The following is a 16,952-nucleotide window of genomic DNA, read 5'->3' as shown; positions in this document are numbered from 1 at the left end:
TCTGGGGAACTCCCCTTGGGAACCCCCCATAGAATAAGTGGAAATCCCATCGAACCCTCCCTCCTGCCTCCCCCAGAAACCGTGGGAAATTCCCTCGAAATGGGCCCCTGAATTACAGGAATCCCCCTTGGGAATGGCCCCTGGAATTCTGAGAAATCCCCTTGGGAATGGCCCCTGAAATTTTGGGGAATATCCTTTGGGAATGGCTCCTGAATTCCGGGGAACCCCCTACAGGGAATTGCAGGGAATCTCCTTGGGAATAGACCCTGGAATCCCCCTGGGAATGGCCCCCCAGAATTCTAGGGAATCCCCTCGGGAACATCCCCTGGAATTCTGGGAATCCCCATGGGAATGCCCCCCCGGAATTTCAGGGAATCCCCATGGGAATGTCCCTCGGAATTCCGGGAATCCCCTGGGAGATGTCCCCCCCGACCTGATGGAGCGGCAGGTGAAGAAGACGATCCTCTTGAGGGGCGCTTTGTGGTAGAAGAAGTAATTGAAGGACCAGAGGCCGTCCGCCCCCACGAAGGATCCGAGTCCAGGCCGGGGTTGTAGCTGGGAACGAAAAAGTGGGGAATGTCACGGGGACTGGGAAAAAGTGGGAATGTCACGGGACTGGGAAAAGTGGGAATGTCACGGGATGTGGGACAGGAAAAGTGGGAAATGTTCGGGATGGGAGACAGGATAAGTGGGAAAGGCCCAGATGGGATTGGGGACAGGAAAAATGGGGAAGGCTTGGGATTGGGGACAGGAAAAGTGGGAATGTCATGGGATTGGGGAATGGAAAAGTGGGACTGTCACAGGATGTAGGACATGAAAAGTGAGAAAGGCCTGGATGGGACTGGAGACAGGAAAAGAGGGAATGTCCCTGGATTGGGGACAGGAAAAGTTGGAAAGGCTCGGGATGGGGGAACGGGAAAAGTGGGAAAAGCACAGGATTGGGGACAGGAAAAGTTGGGAAATGCCTGGATGGGACAGGGGACAGGAAAAGTGGAAAAGGCACAGGATTGGGAAAAGTGGGAAAGCCACAGGACTGGGGACAGGAAAAGTGGGAATGCCACAGGACTGGGGACAGGAAAAGTGGGAATGCCACAGGACTGGGGACAGGAAAAGTGGGAATGCCACAGGATTGGGGACAGGAAAAGTGGGAAAGCCAGAGGATTGGGGACAGGAAAAGTGGGAATGTCACAGGATTGGGGACAGGAAAAGTGGGAAAGCCAGAGGATTGGGGACAGGAAAAGTGGGAATGTCACAGGATTGGGGACAGGAAAAGTGGGAAAGCCACAGGACTGGGGACAGGAAAAGTGGGAAAGCCAGAGGATTGGGGACAGGAAAAGTGGGAAAGCCACAGGATTGGGGACAGGAAAAGTGGGAATGTCACAGGACTGGGGACAGGTAAAGTGGGAAAGGCCTGGATGGGACTGGGGACAGGAAAAGCGGAAAAGGGCTGGATGGGACTGGGGACAGGGAAAGTGGGAAAAGCCTGGATGGCTGGGAACAGGGCTGGGATCCCTCAGGAAGGGGCAGATCCCCGGGGCGGGGCAGGGCCAGCCCCAGGTGCCCCCCGCACCTGTAGATGTCACACTCGGCCAGGTAGATCTCCTCATCCACCGCGTCCCACAGCAGCGGCGTCAGGCCTTTGAAATCCTACACGACGCCGAGAAGAGGCTGCAGTTCACGGCATTCACCACCTGGGACAGGGACAGGGACATGGATTGGGACAGGAACGTGGAATGGGGACAGGACACCGGAATGGGACAGGGACAACGGAATGGGGACAGGGGACACGGATTGGGATGAAATCTCGCAAGACGGCCGAGAAGAGGCTGCAGTTCACCGGCATTCACCACCTGGAATGGGGACAGGGGACATGGATTGGGGACAGGGGACGTGGAATGGGGACAGGGGACACGGAATGGGAACAGGGGACATGGATTGGGGACAGGGGACATGGGATGGGAACAGGGGACATGGATTGGGGACAGGGACATGGAATGGGACAGGGGACATGGGATGGGATGAAACTCGCGCGCACGGCGTGAGAAGAGGCTGCAGTTCACGGCATTCACCACCTGAACGGGAGAGGGACATGGACTGGGGACAGGGACATGGATTGGGGACAGGGACACGGAATGGGACAGGGGACGGGAATTGGGGACAGGGACATGGACTGGGACAGGGGACATGGGATGGGATGAAATCCCGCCAAGACGGCCGAGAAGAGGCTGCAGTTCACGGCATTCACCACCTGAACGGGAGAGGGACAAGGGACATAGAAATGGAGATGGGGACACAGGGAAGGGGACACGGAATGGGGGCGGGGGACACGGGAACAGGGGACAAGGGACACGGGAATGGGAATGTGGGACACAAGAGTGGGGCTGGCCCAGGAACAGGAATGGGGATGAGAGACATGGAAATGGGGACACAGGAGAGACGGGAACAGGAATGGGACTGGCCCGGGAACGGGAATGGGGACGAGGGACACAGGAATGGGAACGGGGCTGGCCCAGGAATGGGGCTGGCCCGGGAACGGGGACACGGAACGGGCTAGGCCCGGGAACGGGATACGGAATGGGGCTGGCCCGGGAACGGGGACACGGAACGGGGACACGGAACGGGGACACGGAATGGGGACACGGAATGGGGCCGCCCAGGAACGGGGATACGGAACGGGGACACGGAACGGGGACACGGAATGGGGCTGGCTCAGGAACGGGGATACGGAACGGGGATACGGAACGGGCCGCCCAGGAACGGGCTGGCCCAGGAACGGGGCCGGCCCAGGAATGGGGGACACGGAACGGGGACACGGGAACGGGGACACGGAACGGGCTGGCCCAGGAACGGGACACGGAACGGGGACACGGGAACGGGGGACACGGGAACGGGGCTGGCCCAGGAACGGGGACACGGAACGGGGACACGGAACGGGGACACGGAACGGGGCTGGCCCAGGAACGGGGACACGGAACGGGGACACGGGAACGGGACACGGAACGGGGACACGGAACGGGCTGGCCCAGGAACGGGACACGGAATGGGGCTGGCCCGGGAATGGGGACACGGGAACGGGGACACGGAACGGGGACACGGAACGGGGCACATGGGAACGGGGACACGGAACGGGGACACGGAACGGGCCGCCCAGGAACGGGGGACACGAGAACGGGGGACACGGGAATGGGGCTGGCTCAGGAACGGGGGACACGGGAACGGGGGACACGGGAACGGGGGACACGGGAATGGGGCTGGCTCAGGAACGGGGGACACGGGAACGGGGACACGGGAACAGGGGACACGGGAACGGGGCCGGCCCAGGCCCGCGCTGCCCAGACAGGCTGCGGATCCCTCGCTCCCAGGAGTGTCCAAGGCAGACTGGACGGAGCCTGCAGTGACCGAAGGGGACCCAGGGCAGCGGGCATGGGCACCCAGCGATCCCCAGGGACAGGGAGTGCCGTTTCCAGCATTGGGGATGGGCGATATGGAACATAGAGGGATAATGGAGAACGGAGAAACACGGAGGATGGGGATACGGAGAAGCAATTCCTGGCTCTGGGAGGAGGGAAGGGATGGAAAGGAGTCCCAGAGAAGCTGGCGCTGCCCCATCCCCTGGCCAAGTCCAAGGCCAGGCTGGAGGAGTTTGCAGTCTGAGCTGCCTCCCGCTCCAAGCCCCGCCCTGTTCCGGCCTCCCCCAGGTGAGTCCAGGCGCATCCCACCCCATTCCATGCTCTATACCCAGCTCAGGCTGCGCTCACAGGGGAACCTGCGGCTCTCCCAGTCCCTCCCAGTCCCTCCCAGTGCCCCCAGTACCGTCCCAGTCCATCCCAGTCCATCCCAGTCCCTCCCAGTCCCATCCCAGTCCATCCCAGTCCCATCCCAGTCCCTCCCAGTCCGTCCCAGTCCCATCCCAGTCCCATCCCAGTCCCATCCCAGTCCCATCCCAGTCCCATCCCAGTCCCTCCCAGTCCGTCCCAGTCCGTCCCAGTCCCATCCCAGTCCCATCCCAGTCCCTCCCAGTCCGTCCCAGTCCCATCCCAGTCCCATCCCAGTCCCTCCCAGTCCCTCCCAGTCCGTCCCAGTCCATCCCAGTCCCTCCCAGTCCGTCCCAGTCCGTACCCAGTTGAGGCTGGGCTCGCGGCTGAACTCGTGGCTCTTGGCGGCGCTGAAGTCGTAGTCGGGCCGGAAGGCCTCGTTCAGGGTGGCGATCAGGTAGAACAGCGTCTTGCGGCTGCACGTGTCACTGAGCGGGCCCTCCCCATGCCTGGGGGTGACAACAGCGTCACCAGTGTCACCAGTGTCACCCCAGGGACACCGTGTCACTGAGCGGGCCCTCCCCCTGCCTGGGGGTGACAACAGCGTCACCAGTGTCACCAATGTCACCACAGGGACACCGTGTCACTGAGCGGGCCCTCCCCCTGCCTGGGGGTGACAACAGCGTCACCAGTGTCACCAATGTCACCACAGGGACACCGTGTCACTGAGCGGGCCCTCCCCTGCCTGGGGGTGACAACAGTGTCACCAGTGTCACCAGTGTCACCCCAGGGACACCGTGTCACTGAGCGGGCCCTCCCCTGCCTGGGGGTGACAACAGCGTCACCAGTGTCACCAATGTCACCCCAGGGACACCGTGTCACTGAGCGGGCCCTCCCCCTGCCTGGGAATGTCACCAATGTCACCAATGTCACCAATGTCACCAATGTCACCACAGAGACACCGTGTCACTGAGCGGGCCCTCCCCCTGCCTGGGGGTGACAACAGTGTCACCAATGTCACCAATGTCACCACAGGGACACCAGTGTCACCACAGAGACACTGCATCACTGAGCAGGCCCTCCCCCTGCCTGGGAATGTCACCAGTGTCACCAATGTCACCAGTGTCACCAATGTCACCAATGTCACCAGTGTCACCACAGGGACACCGATCAGATAGAGCAGCACCTTGCAGCTGCACGTGTCACTGAGCGGGCCCTCCCCCTGCCTGGGAATGTCACCAATGTCACCAGTGTCACCAACGTCACCAGTGTCACCAATGTCACCACAGAGACACTGTGTCACTGAGCGGGCCCTCCCCCTGCCTGGGGACAAACATGGTGTCACCAGTGTCACCAGTGTCACCAGAGGAACATCGTGTCACTCAGCAGGCCCTCCCCCTGCCTGGGAATGTCACCAGCGTCACCAGTGTCACCAGCGTCACCAATGTCACCAATACCACCAGTGTCACCAATGTCACCAGTGTCACCAGTGTCACCAATGTCACCAGTGTCACCAATGTCACCAATGTCACCAATGTCACCAATGTCACCAGTGTCACCACAGGGATACTGTATCACTGAGCAGGCCTTCCCCTGCCTGGGAATGTCACCAATGTCACCAATGTCACCATTGTCTCCACAGGGACACCGATCAGATAGAGCAGCACCTTGCAGCTGCACGTGTCACTGAGCGGGCCCTCCCCCTGCCTGGGAATGTCACCAGTGTCACCAATGTCACCAGCGTCACCAGTGTCACCAGTGTCACCACAGAGACACTGTATCACTGAGCGGGCCCTCCCCTGCCTGGGAATCTCACCGGTGTCACCAATGTCATCGGTGTCACCAGAGGGACACCAGTGTCACCGAGCAGGGTCTCCCCCTGCCTGCAAGTGACAACTGTGTCACCAGTGTCACCAGTGTCACCAGTGCTGCTAAGCGGGCCCTCCCTCTGCCTCGGGACAAAACTGCTGTCACCAATGTCACCCCAGGGACACCGTGTCGCTCAGTGGGCCCTCCCCGTGCCTGGGAATGTCACCAGTGTCACCAACGTCACAGCGTCACCACAAGGACACTGTGTCACTCAGCTGGCCCTTCCCCTGCCTGGGGACAACCCTAATGCCACCAGCACCACCACTGTCAGCACAGGGACACCATGTCACTGAGCAGGCTCTTCCCCAGCCTGAGAATGTCACCAATGCCACCACAGGGACACCAATGTCAGCAGTGTCACCACAGGGACACCAGTGTGGCTCAGCGGGCCCTCCCCCTGCCTGGGGACAACCCTAATGTCACCAGTGTCACCAGTGTCACCACAGAGATGCTGTGTCACTGAGAGGGCCGTCCCCATGCCTGGGGATGTCACCAATGTCACCACAGGGACACCGTGTCGCTCAGTGGGCACTCCCTCTGCCTGGGGGTGACAACAGTGTCACCAGAGGAACACCAGTGTCACCAATGTCACAGTGTCACCGATGTCACCAGTGTCACCAATGTCACAGTGTCACCAATGTCACCAGTGTCACCAATATCACAGTGTCACCACAGGCACACTGTGTCACCACAGGCACACTGTGTCACCACAGGCACGCTGTGTCACTCAGCAGGCCCTGCCCCTGCCCAGGACGGACAGCAGTGCCACCACAGGGACACAGGGACACCAGGGGACAGCGCTCCTGGGGCCGATGCCACAATTCCAGAGCTGCCCCTGGGGCTGATCCCAAACCCCAGAGCTGATCCCAGAGATCCCAGACCAATCCTGGGGCTGATCCCAAACCCCAGAGCTGATCCCACAGATCCCAGATCAATCCTGGGGCTGATCCCAAACCCCAGAGCTGATCCCAGAGATCCCGGGCTAATCCTGGGGCTGATCCCAGAGATCCCAGACCAATCCTGGGGCTGATCCCAAACCCCAGAGCTGATCCCGGAGATCCCAGACCAATCCTGGGGCTGATCCCAAACCCCAGAGCTGATCCCAGAGATCCCAGACCAATCCTGGGGCTGATCCCAGAGATCCTGGGCTAATCCTGGGGCTGATCCCAGACCAATCCTGGGGCTGATCCCAAACTCCAGAGCTGATCCCAGAGATCCCAGACCAATCCTGTGGCTGATCCCAGACCAATCTTGGGGCTGATCCCAAACTCCAGAGCTGATCCCAGAGATCCCGGGCTAATCCTGGGGCTGATCCCAGTGACAATCCCATGGTCCCAGTGCCCGTCCCAGTTTCCCGGTGCCCCAGTGCCCACCCCAGCACCCAGTTCCCATCCCACTTTCCCCGTACCCATCCCAGTTCCCCAGCAGCTGTCCCAGCTTCCCACATTCCACCCCAGGACACCAGTGCCCACCCCAGTGTTCCCAGTGCCCCCAGTGTCCATCCCAGCATTCCCAGTGCCCCCATTCCCAGTGTTCCCAGTTTCCCCAATCCCACCATTCCCAGTGTTCCCAGTTCCCACCTGCCGGGGCTGAGCCCGGAGCTCTGGGAGGTGCTCAAGGCCCCCAGTGTTCCCAGTTCCCCCAATCCCAGCATTCCCAGCATTCCCAGTGCCCCCAGTGTTCCCAGTGCCCCCATTCCCAGCATTCCCAGTGCCCCCAGTGTTCAGAGTTCCCCCATTCCCAGTGCCCCCAGTGTTCCCAGTGCCCCCAGTGTTCCCAGTGCCCCCAATCCCAGCATTCCCAGTGCCCCCAGTGTTCCCAGTGCCCCCAGTCCCAGCATTCCCAGGGTTCCCAGTTCCCCCATTCCCAGTGCCCCCAGTGTTCCCAGTGCCCCCAATCCCACCATTCCCAGTGTTCCCAGTGCCCCCAGTGTTCTGAGTTCCCCCATTCCCAGTGCCCCCAGTGTTCCCAGTGCCCCCATTCCCAGCATTCCCAGTGTTCCCAGTGCCCCCAGTGTTCCCAGTCCCACCATTCCCAGTGCCCCCAGCATTCCCAGTGCCCCCAGTGTTCCCAGTGCCCCCAGTGTTCAGAGTTCCCCCATTCCCAGTGCCCCCAGTGTTCCCAGTGCCCCCAGTCCCACCATTCCCAGTGCCCCCAGCATTCCCAGTGTTCCCAGTGCCCCCAGTGCTCCCAGTTCCCACCTGCCGGGGCTGAGCCCGGAGCTCTGGGGCGGGCTCAAGGCCCCCAGTGTTCCCAGTGCCCCCAGTTCCCCCATTCCCAGTGCCCCCAGTGTTCCCAGTGCCCCCAGTGTTCCCAGTGCCCCCAGTGTTCCCAGTGCCCCCAGTGTCCCCAGTTCCCCCATTCCCAGCATTCCCAGTGCCCCCAGCATTCCCAGTGTTCCCAGTGCCCCCAGTGTTCCCAGTGCCCCCAGTGTTCCCAGTGCCCCCAGTGTTCAGAGTTCCCCCATTCCCAGTGTTCCCAGTTCCCACCTGCCGGGGCTGAGCCCGGAGCTCTGGGGCGGGCTCAGGGCCCCCAGTGTTCCCAGTGCCCCCAGTGTTCCCAGTGCCCCCATTCCCAGTGTTCCCAGCATTCCCAGTGTTCCCAGTTCCCACCTGCCGGGGCTGAGCCCGGAGCTCTGGGGCGGGCTCAGCGCCTCCAGCAGCGTGCGGCTGCCCCTCCTGGCAGAACTGCTTGAAGAGCTGCTTGTCGATGCCGGCCAGCTTGCACGAGTAGCTCTCGATCCTGCCGGGACCCCAAACCCACTCAGGGACCCCAAAACCCGCTCAGGGACCTCAGAAACCCACTCAGGGACCCCAAACCCACTCAGGGACCCCAAACACCCACTCAGGGATCCCAAACCCACTCAGGGACCCCAAACCCCACTCAGGGACCCCAAACACCCACTCAGGGACCCCAAAACCCACTCAGGGACCCCAAACCCCACTCAGGGACCCCAAACACCCACTCAGGGACCCCAAAACCCACTCAGGGACCCCAAAAACCCACTCAGGGACCCCAAACACCCACTCAGGGACCCCAAACACCCACTCAGGGACCCACTCAGAATTCCCGGATTTCCAGGGCAGAATTCCCAGGTTTCGTGAGGCAAAATTCCCAGATGCCCGGGGACAAAATTCCCAGATTCCCAAGCAGCATTCCCAGTTTCTCCAGGACAGAATTCCCAGAGCTTTTCCAGGGACAGCAGTCCCAGGTCCCTGGGTTTCAAAGGAGCAGTACTTCCAGATTCCCAGGGACAGAATTCCCAGATTCCCAGGGACAGAATTCCCGGTGTTCCCAGAGCAGCATTCCCAGATTGTCAGGGACAGAATTCCCAGATTTCCCGGGGACAGCATTCCCAGTGTTCCCGTGACAGAATTCCCAGATTCCCAGGGACAGAATTCCCAGAGCATTCCCAAGGACAGCATTCCCAGATCCCCGGGTTTCAGGGGGCCAGCATTCCCACATTCCCAGCAAAGCATTCCCACATTCCCACATTCCCAAGGACAGCATTCCCAGGACAGCATTCCCAGATTCCCAGGTTTCGGGGGCCAGCATTCCCAGATTCCCAGGACAGCATTCCCACATTCCCAGGTTTCAGGAGGACAGCATTCCCACATTCCCAGATTCCCAAGGAAGCATTCCCACATTCCCAGGTTTCAGGACACCATTCCCAGATCCCCAGGTTTCAGGGGGCCAGCATTCCCAGATTCCCAGCAAAGCATTCCCACATTCCCACATTCCCAAGGACAGCATTCCCAGGAAAGCATTCCCAGATCACCCGGTTTCAGGAGGACAGCATTCCCACATTCCCAGGAAAGCATTCTGAGATCCCCAGGTTTTGGGGGGACAGCATTCCCACATTCCCACATTCCCAGGACAGCATTCCCACATTCCCAGGTTTCAGGAGAACAGCATTCCCAGATTCCCAAGCCCGCATTCCCACATTCCCAGCAAAGCATTCCCAGATTCCCACATTCCCAAGGACAGCATTCCCACATTCCCACATTCCCAGGACAGCATTCCCACATTCCCAGGTTTCGGGGGCAGCATTCCCAGGACAGCATTCCCACATTCCCCCATTCCCAGGTTTCGGGGGGCAGCATTCCCAGGACAGCATTCCCGGGTTCCCCCATCCCCAGGACAGCATTCCCCCATTCCCCCATCCCCAGGTTTCGGGGGCAGCATTCCCGGGTTCCCCCATTCCCAGGACAGCATTCCCCCGTTCCCCCATCCCCAGGTTTCGGGGGCAGCATTCCCAGGACAGCATTCCCCCATTCCCCCATTCCCAGGTTTCGGGGGCAGCATTCCCGGGTTCCCCCATTCCCAGGACAGCATTCCCGGGTTCCCCCATTCCCAGGTTTCGGGGGCAGCATTCCCGGGTTCCCCCATCCCCAGGTTTCGGGGGCAGCATTCCCGGGCTCCCCGCGGCGCCCCCGGACCTGCCGATGATGTGCGCGTCGCCGGTCTCCACGGTGAGCTGGGAGTTGATGGCCTCGAAGCTCGAGTTCTCCAGCAGCTTCATCCTCCCGGGCGTGCGGCGGCCGAGCCCCGGGGACAGCGGGGAGGGAAGGGGAACGTGAATTCCCTGGGACCGGGAACGCCGGGGGAACTGGGGAGGGAGAGGAAAACGCAGGGCATGGGAGAGTGAAAAAGAAAATAGAGGAAAGGGAACGGGCAAGGGGAAGGGGAAAGAGAGAAAACGCAGAAATGAGAACAGGAATGAGAAAGGCAAAACCGCAGAAATGGGAAGAGGAAAACGGGAAAAAAAAACGTAAATAAGAAAGGAAAAGGCGAAATGCAGAAATGGGAATGTAAATGGGAAAGGGGGAAGCGGAAAACGAAAAGAGGAGAAAGAGGAAGTGGAAGACGAGGAAGAGGAGCTTCAAGCGGAGCTGGCAGTGGCAGCGCAAAGGGGGAAACGGTGACAGGCGGAGGGGGAGAAGCAGAGAGGGAGGAGGAAGAACAAGAGAAGAAAAAGCAGGAGGAAAAGGAGAAAAAAAAGGAGAAAAAAAAGCGGGAAAAGGACGCGGAAAAGTCTCCCCCGGTCCCGGGCGCCGCCACAGGAAGTGGCGTCCCGGCGTGCCCCGCGCCATGGACTACAGCTCCCGACATGCCCCGCGCGGCGCATAGGCGCCATCTATTGACAGACTACAGCTCCCGACATGCCCCGCGCGGCGCATAGCCCCGATCCATTGGCGAACTACGACTCCCGGCATGCTCCGCGCGAACGGCCCAGCCTCGCCATTGCGGGACTACTGCTCCCATCCTGCCCCGCGGCTGCGCGCGGCGCAATGCCGCGCCTGGGCGGCGCGGGGCACGCTGGGAGCTGTAGTGCGCGCGGCTTGTGGGCGCGCAAAGGAAGGGGCGGCGGGCCGAGCGGGCTTACCGGCGCGTCCTGCTCCCTATCGGTGCCTCTTCGCCGTGGCAGCGCCTTCAGGCTCGGGGTGCGTGTAAAGGGAGGCGTCTCCGGGGAAAGCTCGAGGAGGGCGCGTGTGCCGCGGCCGCCGTCCGCCGTCTGGCGCCGGCCCACCGGGCCTCCGCCCACCTCGACATGTCCCCGAGTGCTCGGGACGGTGCGAGCGGCTGAGCGAGATCCTGGGAATCCCCCGGAGCGAGAGAGCGAGCGGGCGACCTTCTTCTGCGGCACCGGACGGCAACAGCGGCGGCACCGCCCCGCCCGCGCCCGCCCCGCCCCGCCCGAGAGGCGCCCGCGGCCCGCGATCTCATTGGCGACGATACCCGTCAATCACCGCCATGCCCGCCTTTCATTGGCCGACACCAACGTCAATCCGCGCAGAGCCCGCGGCTCCGCCCACCGCGGGGGCGCTCGGCGCTCCCATTGGCTGGCGCAGACAAAGACGGGGGGAGCGCCTGTCAATCACAGCGGGGCGTGGCCGGGAGGGGGGCGCGGCCACGGGGCGTGGCCAGGGCGGAACGCTCCTCCCCCGGAACTCCCGCGCGCTCGGCCGCGTTTCCCGCCCGCTCCCCCGGAGGGGACCCCGTTGTGGACCGGACCGGGCGGGCGGGAGGCCGGAAGTGGCGGGGCCGCCATGGCGGCGCCCGGAGCGCCCGGGCCCGGCCCGGCCGCCGCCGCCTTTGGCACGGTGCTGATGGCGGCCCGGGCCGAGCTGGCCGCGCCCTGCCGCCTGCTGCCCGCCGCCGCCGCCGGCGCCGCGCTCCGCCTGCAGCTCAGCGTGCAACCGGGAGCCGACGGGCGGCGCCGCTTCCGCCTGGCGCTGCGGCGGGCGGAGGCGGGGGGCGGCGCGGTGAGGGGAAGGGGAGGGGGCGGGGGAGGGGCCCGGGGGGCGCCCCGGGGGTCGGGGGGAGGGGAGGGGGCGGGGAAATGGGGGGGGGAACGGAGCGGGGGGGTGAGGCCCGAGAGCCCGGAGGGAACGGGGGAGAAACCGGGATTGACCTGGGGGGAACCGGGGGAACTCGGGACTGGGGACCCGGGATTGACCTGGGGGGAACCGGGGGGAGCTCGGGACTGGGGACCCGGGATTGTCCCCTGGGATTGGGGACCCGGGATTGTCCCCAAATTGTCCCCACGGGATCATCCTGTGTCACCCCCAGCCAGGGACAAGGGACACGGGGACACAGGGATGGGGACAGGGGACAGGGGACAGGGCCATTTCCATGGGGGGCTCAGGGCACTCCGAGAGTGGCTCGGACAGCCAAAGTGACCCCACACCTGTCCCCACCTCTGTCCCCTCCTGTCCCTGTGCCCTCTGTCCCTGTCCCCTGTGTCCCTGTCCCCTGTCCCATCCTTGTCCCCATTCCTGTCCCATCCCTGTCCTATCTATGTCCCCTCTGTCCCTGTCCCCTCCTGTCCCTGTCCCCTCTGTCCCTGTGCCCTCTGTCCCTGTCCCCTGTGTCCCTGTCCCCTGTCCCCTCCTTGTCCCATCCCTGCCCCTTGCTGTCCCCCGGTGTCCCCGGTGTCCCCAGCCCCTGGCCGAGTGTGACCTGCGGGACGTTTCCTACCGCGTCTGCGGCCCCGCCAGCCACGAGCTGCAGCTGCCGGCGCTGGGGACATCAGCGGGGACATCAGCGGGGACAGCGGGGACAGCGGGGACAGCGGGGACAGCGGGGACAGCGGGGACAGCGGCGCAGGAGGCGGTGGCGCTGCGGTTCCCCGAGGAGCGCGAGGCCCAGCAGTGGTGGACGGTGCTGAGCAGCTCCCTCAGGGAGGCACGCAGAGGTGGGACGGGGACACTGGGGACATCCCTGGGGACATTGGGGACGTTGTGCGGATTGGGGACACTGGGGCGATTGGGGGGACACTGGGGACATCCCTGGGGACATTGGGGGGATTGGGGACATTGGGGACACTGGGGGGATTGGGGACATTGGGGACATCCCTGGGGACACTGGGGATGTTGTGGGGATTGGGGGGACACTGGGGGGATTGGGGGGACACTGGGGACATTGGGGACATTGTGGGGATTGGGGACACTGGGGCGATTGGGGACACTGGGGACATTGGGGACACTGGGGGGATTGGGGACATTGGGGGGACACTGGGGACATTGGGCATGTTGGGGACATTGGGGGGACACTGGGGACATTGGGGACAGGGTGCTGAGCGGCTCCCTCGGGGAGGCACGCAGAGGTGGGACAGGGACAGGGAGACAGTGGGGACATTGGGGACATTGGGGGGACATTGGGGGCAATGGGGACATTGGGGACACTGGAGGGGTTGGAGACACTGGGGGGACACTGGGGACATTGGAAACATTGGGGTCATTGGGAACACTGGGGACATGGGGACAGTGGGGACAGTGGGGGGACATTGGGAATATTGGGGACATGGGGACAGTGGGAACAGCAGTGACAGTGGTGACAGCAGTGACAGCCCTGTCCCCACCGTGCTCCTGCAGCCGCCGAGGGTGACACGGGGACATCCCCGGTGCCACCACCCACGGGGACATCCCGGTGCCACCCACGGGGACATCCCCGGTGCCACCACCCACGGGGACATCCCTGGTGCCACCCACGGGGACATCCCTGGTGCCACCCACGGGGACATCCCCGGTGCCACCACCCACGGGGACATCCCCGGTGCCACCACCCACGGGGACATCCCCGGTGCCACCCACGGGGACATCCCCGGTGCCAGCCGCCGAGGGGCCCGAGCAGGACGCGGAGGAGGCGCAGGTCCTGGAGCTGGCCCAGACAGGTGACACGGGGACGGGGCTGGGACACGCCAGGGGCACCCCGGCCTGTCCTGGGGGTGGGACACAGCAGGGCCACCCAGGCCATGTCCCCAGGGGTGGGACACGCCAGGGGCACCCCGGCCTGTCCTGGGGGTGGGACGCACCAGGGACACACCAGCCGTGTCACACACCAGGGCCACCTCGGGAACTTGGGGGTGGGGGACCTCAGGGCCACCCTGGGAACTCAGGGTGGGACACACCAGGGCCACCCCAGCCTGTCCACACAGGGACACACTCGGGCCACCCTGGCCATGTCACACACCAGGGACACCCCGGCCTGTCCTGGGGGTGGGACACAGCAGGGACACCCTGGGAACTTAAGGGTGGGACACCTGTGTCCCCGTGTCCCCGTGTGTCCCTGTGTGTCCCCATGCCCTCTGGGTGCCATCCCCGTGTGTCCCTGTGTGTCCCTGTGTGTCCCCATGCCCTCTGGGTGCCATCCCCGTGTCCCTGTGTGTCCCTGTGTGTCCCCGTGTGTCCCTGTGTGTCCCTGTGTGTCCCCATGCCCTCTGGGTGCCATCCCCTGTGTGTCCCTGTGTGTCCCTGTGTGTCCCTGTGTGTCCCCATGCCCTTTGGGTGCCATCCCCGTGTCCCCGTGTGTCCCCGTGTGTCCCTGTGTGTCCCTGTGTGTCCCCGTGTCCCTGTGTGTCCCTGTGTGTCCCCATGCCCTCTGGGTGCCATCCCCGTGTCCCCGTGTGTCCCCGTGTGTCCCCGTGTGTCCCTGTGTGTCCCTGTGTGTCCCCATGCCCTCTCTGGGTGCCATCCCGTGTGTCCCTGTGTGTCCCTGTGTGTCCCCGTGTGTCCCGTGTGTCCCCGTGTGTCCCTGTGTGTCTCTGTGTGTCCCCATGCCCTCTCTGGGTGCCATCCCCGTGTCCCTGTGTGTCCCCATGCCCTTTGGGTGCCATCCCCATGTCCCTGTGTGTCCCTGTGTGTGTCCCCGTGTGTCCCTGTGTGTCCCCATGCCCTTTGGGTGCCATCCCCGTGTCCCTGTGTGTCCCGTGTGTCCCCGTGTGTCCCTGTGTGTCCCCATGCCCTTTGGGTGCCATCCCCGTGTCCCTGTGTGTCCCTGTGTGTCCCTGTGTGTCCCTGTGTGTCCCCATGCCCTCTGGGTGCCATCCCCGTGTGTCCTGTGTCCCTGTGTGTCCCTGTGTGTCCCTGTGTGTCCCCATGCCCTCTGGGTGCCATCCCGTGTGTCCCCGTGTGTCCCCGTGTGTCCCCGTGTGTCCCCATGCCCTCTCTGGGTGCCATCCCCATGTCCCTGTGTGTCCCTGTGTGTCCCCATGCCCTTTGGGTGCCATCCCCGTGTCCCCGTGTGTCCCCGTGTGTCCCCGTGTGTCCCCGTGTGTCCCCGTGTGTCCCGTGCGTGTGTCCCCATGCCCTCTCTGGGTGCCATCCCCATGTCCCTGTGTGTCCCTGTGTGTCCCCATGCCCTTTGGGTGCCATCCCCGTGTCCCCGTGTGTCCCCGTGTGTCCCCGTGTGTCCCCGTGTGTCCCTGTGTGTCCCTGTGTGTCCCCATGCCCTTTGGGTGCCATCCCCGTGTCCCCGTGTGTCCCCGTGTGTCCCCGTGTGTCCCTGTGTGTCCCTGTGTGTCCCCGTGTGTCCCCATGCCCTCTCTGGGTGCCATCCCCGTGTCCCTGTGTGTCCCTGTGTGTCCCCGTGTGTCCCTGTGTGTCCCCGTGTGTCCCTGTGTGTCCCTGTGTGTCCCCATGCCCTCTGGGTGCCATCCCCGTGTCCCCGTGTGTCCCCAGAGGAGCTGGCCCTGCGGCTGGCCGAGGCCATCACCTCTTGGGACCCCAGGCTCGTGGCTGCCCGTCACTCAGCCCCACCGGTGGCGGGCTCACCCCGGCGCGCACCGCGGCGTGGCGTGAGCCTCGCCCACCCGGCCTCCAGCCGCATGGCAGCCTCCGCCAGGTCATGCGGAGCCTGCCTTCCTCAGCATCATCATCATCGTCGTTGGCATTGTCATCCTCTGCCTTCCTCGTCATCCGCATCCCCATCCTCTGCCTTCCTCATCCTCATCCCCATCCTCTGCCTTCCTCATCCTCATCCCCATCCTCTGCCTTCCTCAGCATCCTCATCCCCATCCTCTGCCTTCCTCATCCTCATCCCCATCCTCTGCCATCCTCATCCTCATCCTCTGCCTTCCTCGTCATCCGCATCCCCATCCTCTGCCTTCCTCAGCATCATCCCCATCCTCTGCCTTCCTCATCATCCTCATCCCCATCCTCTGCCTTCCTCGTCATCCTCATCCCCATCCTCTGCCATCCTCATCCTCATCCCCATCCTCTGCCTTCCTCGTCATCATCCTCATCCCCATCCTCTGCCTTCCTCATCCTCATCCCCATCCTCTGCCTTCCTCAGCATCATCATTGTCATTGTCATCCCCATCCTCTGCCTTCCTCATCATCCTCATCCCCATCCTCTGCCTTCCTCATCATCATTCTCATCCCCATCCTCTGGCTTCCTCGTCATCCTCATCCCCATCCTCTGCCTTCCTCATCATCATCCTCATCCCCATCCTCTGCCTTCCTCATCCCCATCCTCTGGCTTCCTCGTCATCCTCATCCCCATCCTCTGCCTTCCTCATCCTCATCCCCATCCTCTGCCTTCCTCAGCATCCTCATCCCCATCCTCTGCCATCCTCATCCTCATCATCGTCATTGTCATCCCCATCCTCTGCCTTCCTCATCCTCATCATCATCATTGTCATCCCCATCCTCTGCCTTCCTCATCATCATCCTCATCCCTGTCCTCTGCCTTCCTCATCATCCTCATCCTCTGCCTTTTTCATCATCATCATCATCATCATCATCATTATTGTCATCCTCATCCCCATCCTCTCCCTCTGCTTTCCTCATCTTCATCACCCTCATCCTCATGCTCTGCCTTCCTCAGCAGCATCGTCATCATCCTCATCGTCCTCCTCATCCCCATCCTCTGCCCTTACCTTCCTCATGCTCATCACCCTCATCATCGTCATCTTCGTTCTCGCTCTCTGCCCCTGCTTTGCTCATCAACACCATCCCATCATCTCCGTTGTTCGCAGCGTGCCGTGCCCCACATCCCAAACCCCGAACCCAAAATCCCCAATCCCAAATCCCGTTCTCTCCTGTT

The 16,952-nt window shown here is 63.0% G+C and overlaps 1 protein-coding gene across 1 annotated transcript; it reads right to left on the bottom strand.

The window, feature by feature from the left end:
- Positions 1 to 299: 299 nt before the first annotated feature.
- On the bottom strand, positions 300 to 11,302 carry LOC115913148 (repressor of RNA polymerase III transcription MAF1 homolog). Its single transcript, XM_030965061.1, is given in 10 exon segments — positions 300 to 333; positions 434 to 525; positions 528 to 555; positions 1,571 to 1,649; positions 2,206 to 2,248; positions 4,120 to 4,264; positions 8,237 to 8,283; positions 8,285 to 8,366; positions 10,064 to 10,233; positions 11,011 to 11,302. Coding segments are annotated over 9 exon segments (633 nt in total). The 5' UTR covers positions 10,147 to 10,233; positions 11,011 to 11,302.
- Positions 11,303 to 16,952: the final 5,650 nt, after the last annotated feature.

The sequence above is a fragment of the Camarhynchus parvulus genome, chromosome 2 (genome assembly GCF_901933205.1).
Source record: "Camarhynchus parvulus chromosome 2, STF_HiC, whole genome shotgun sequence".
In the NCBI taxonomy this organism is placed as follows: Eukaryota; Metazoa; Chordata; class Aves; order Passeriformes; family Thraupidae; genus Camarhynchus; species Camarhynchus parvulus.
Note: the sequence above shows the minus strand (reverse complement) of the source record. Positions and strands in the feature narration are given on the sequence as shown.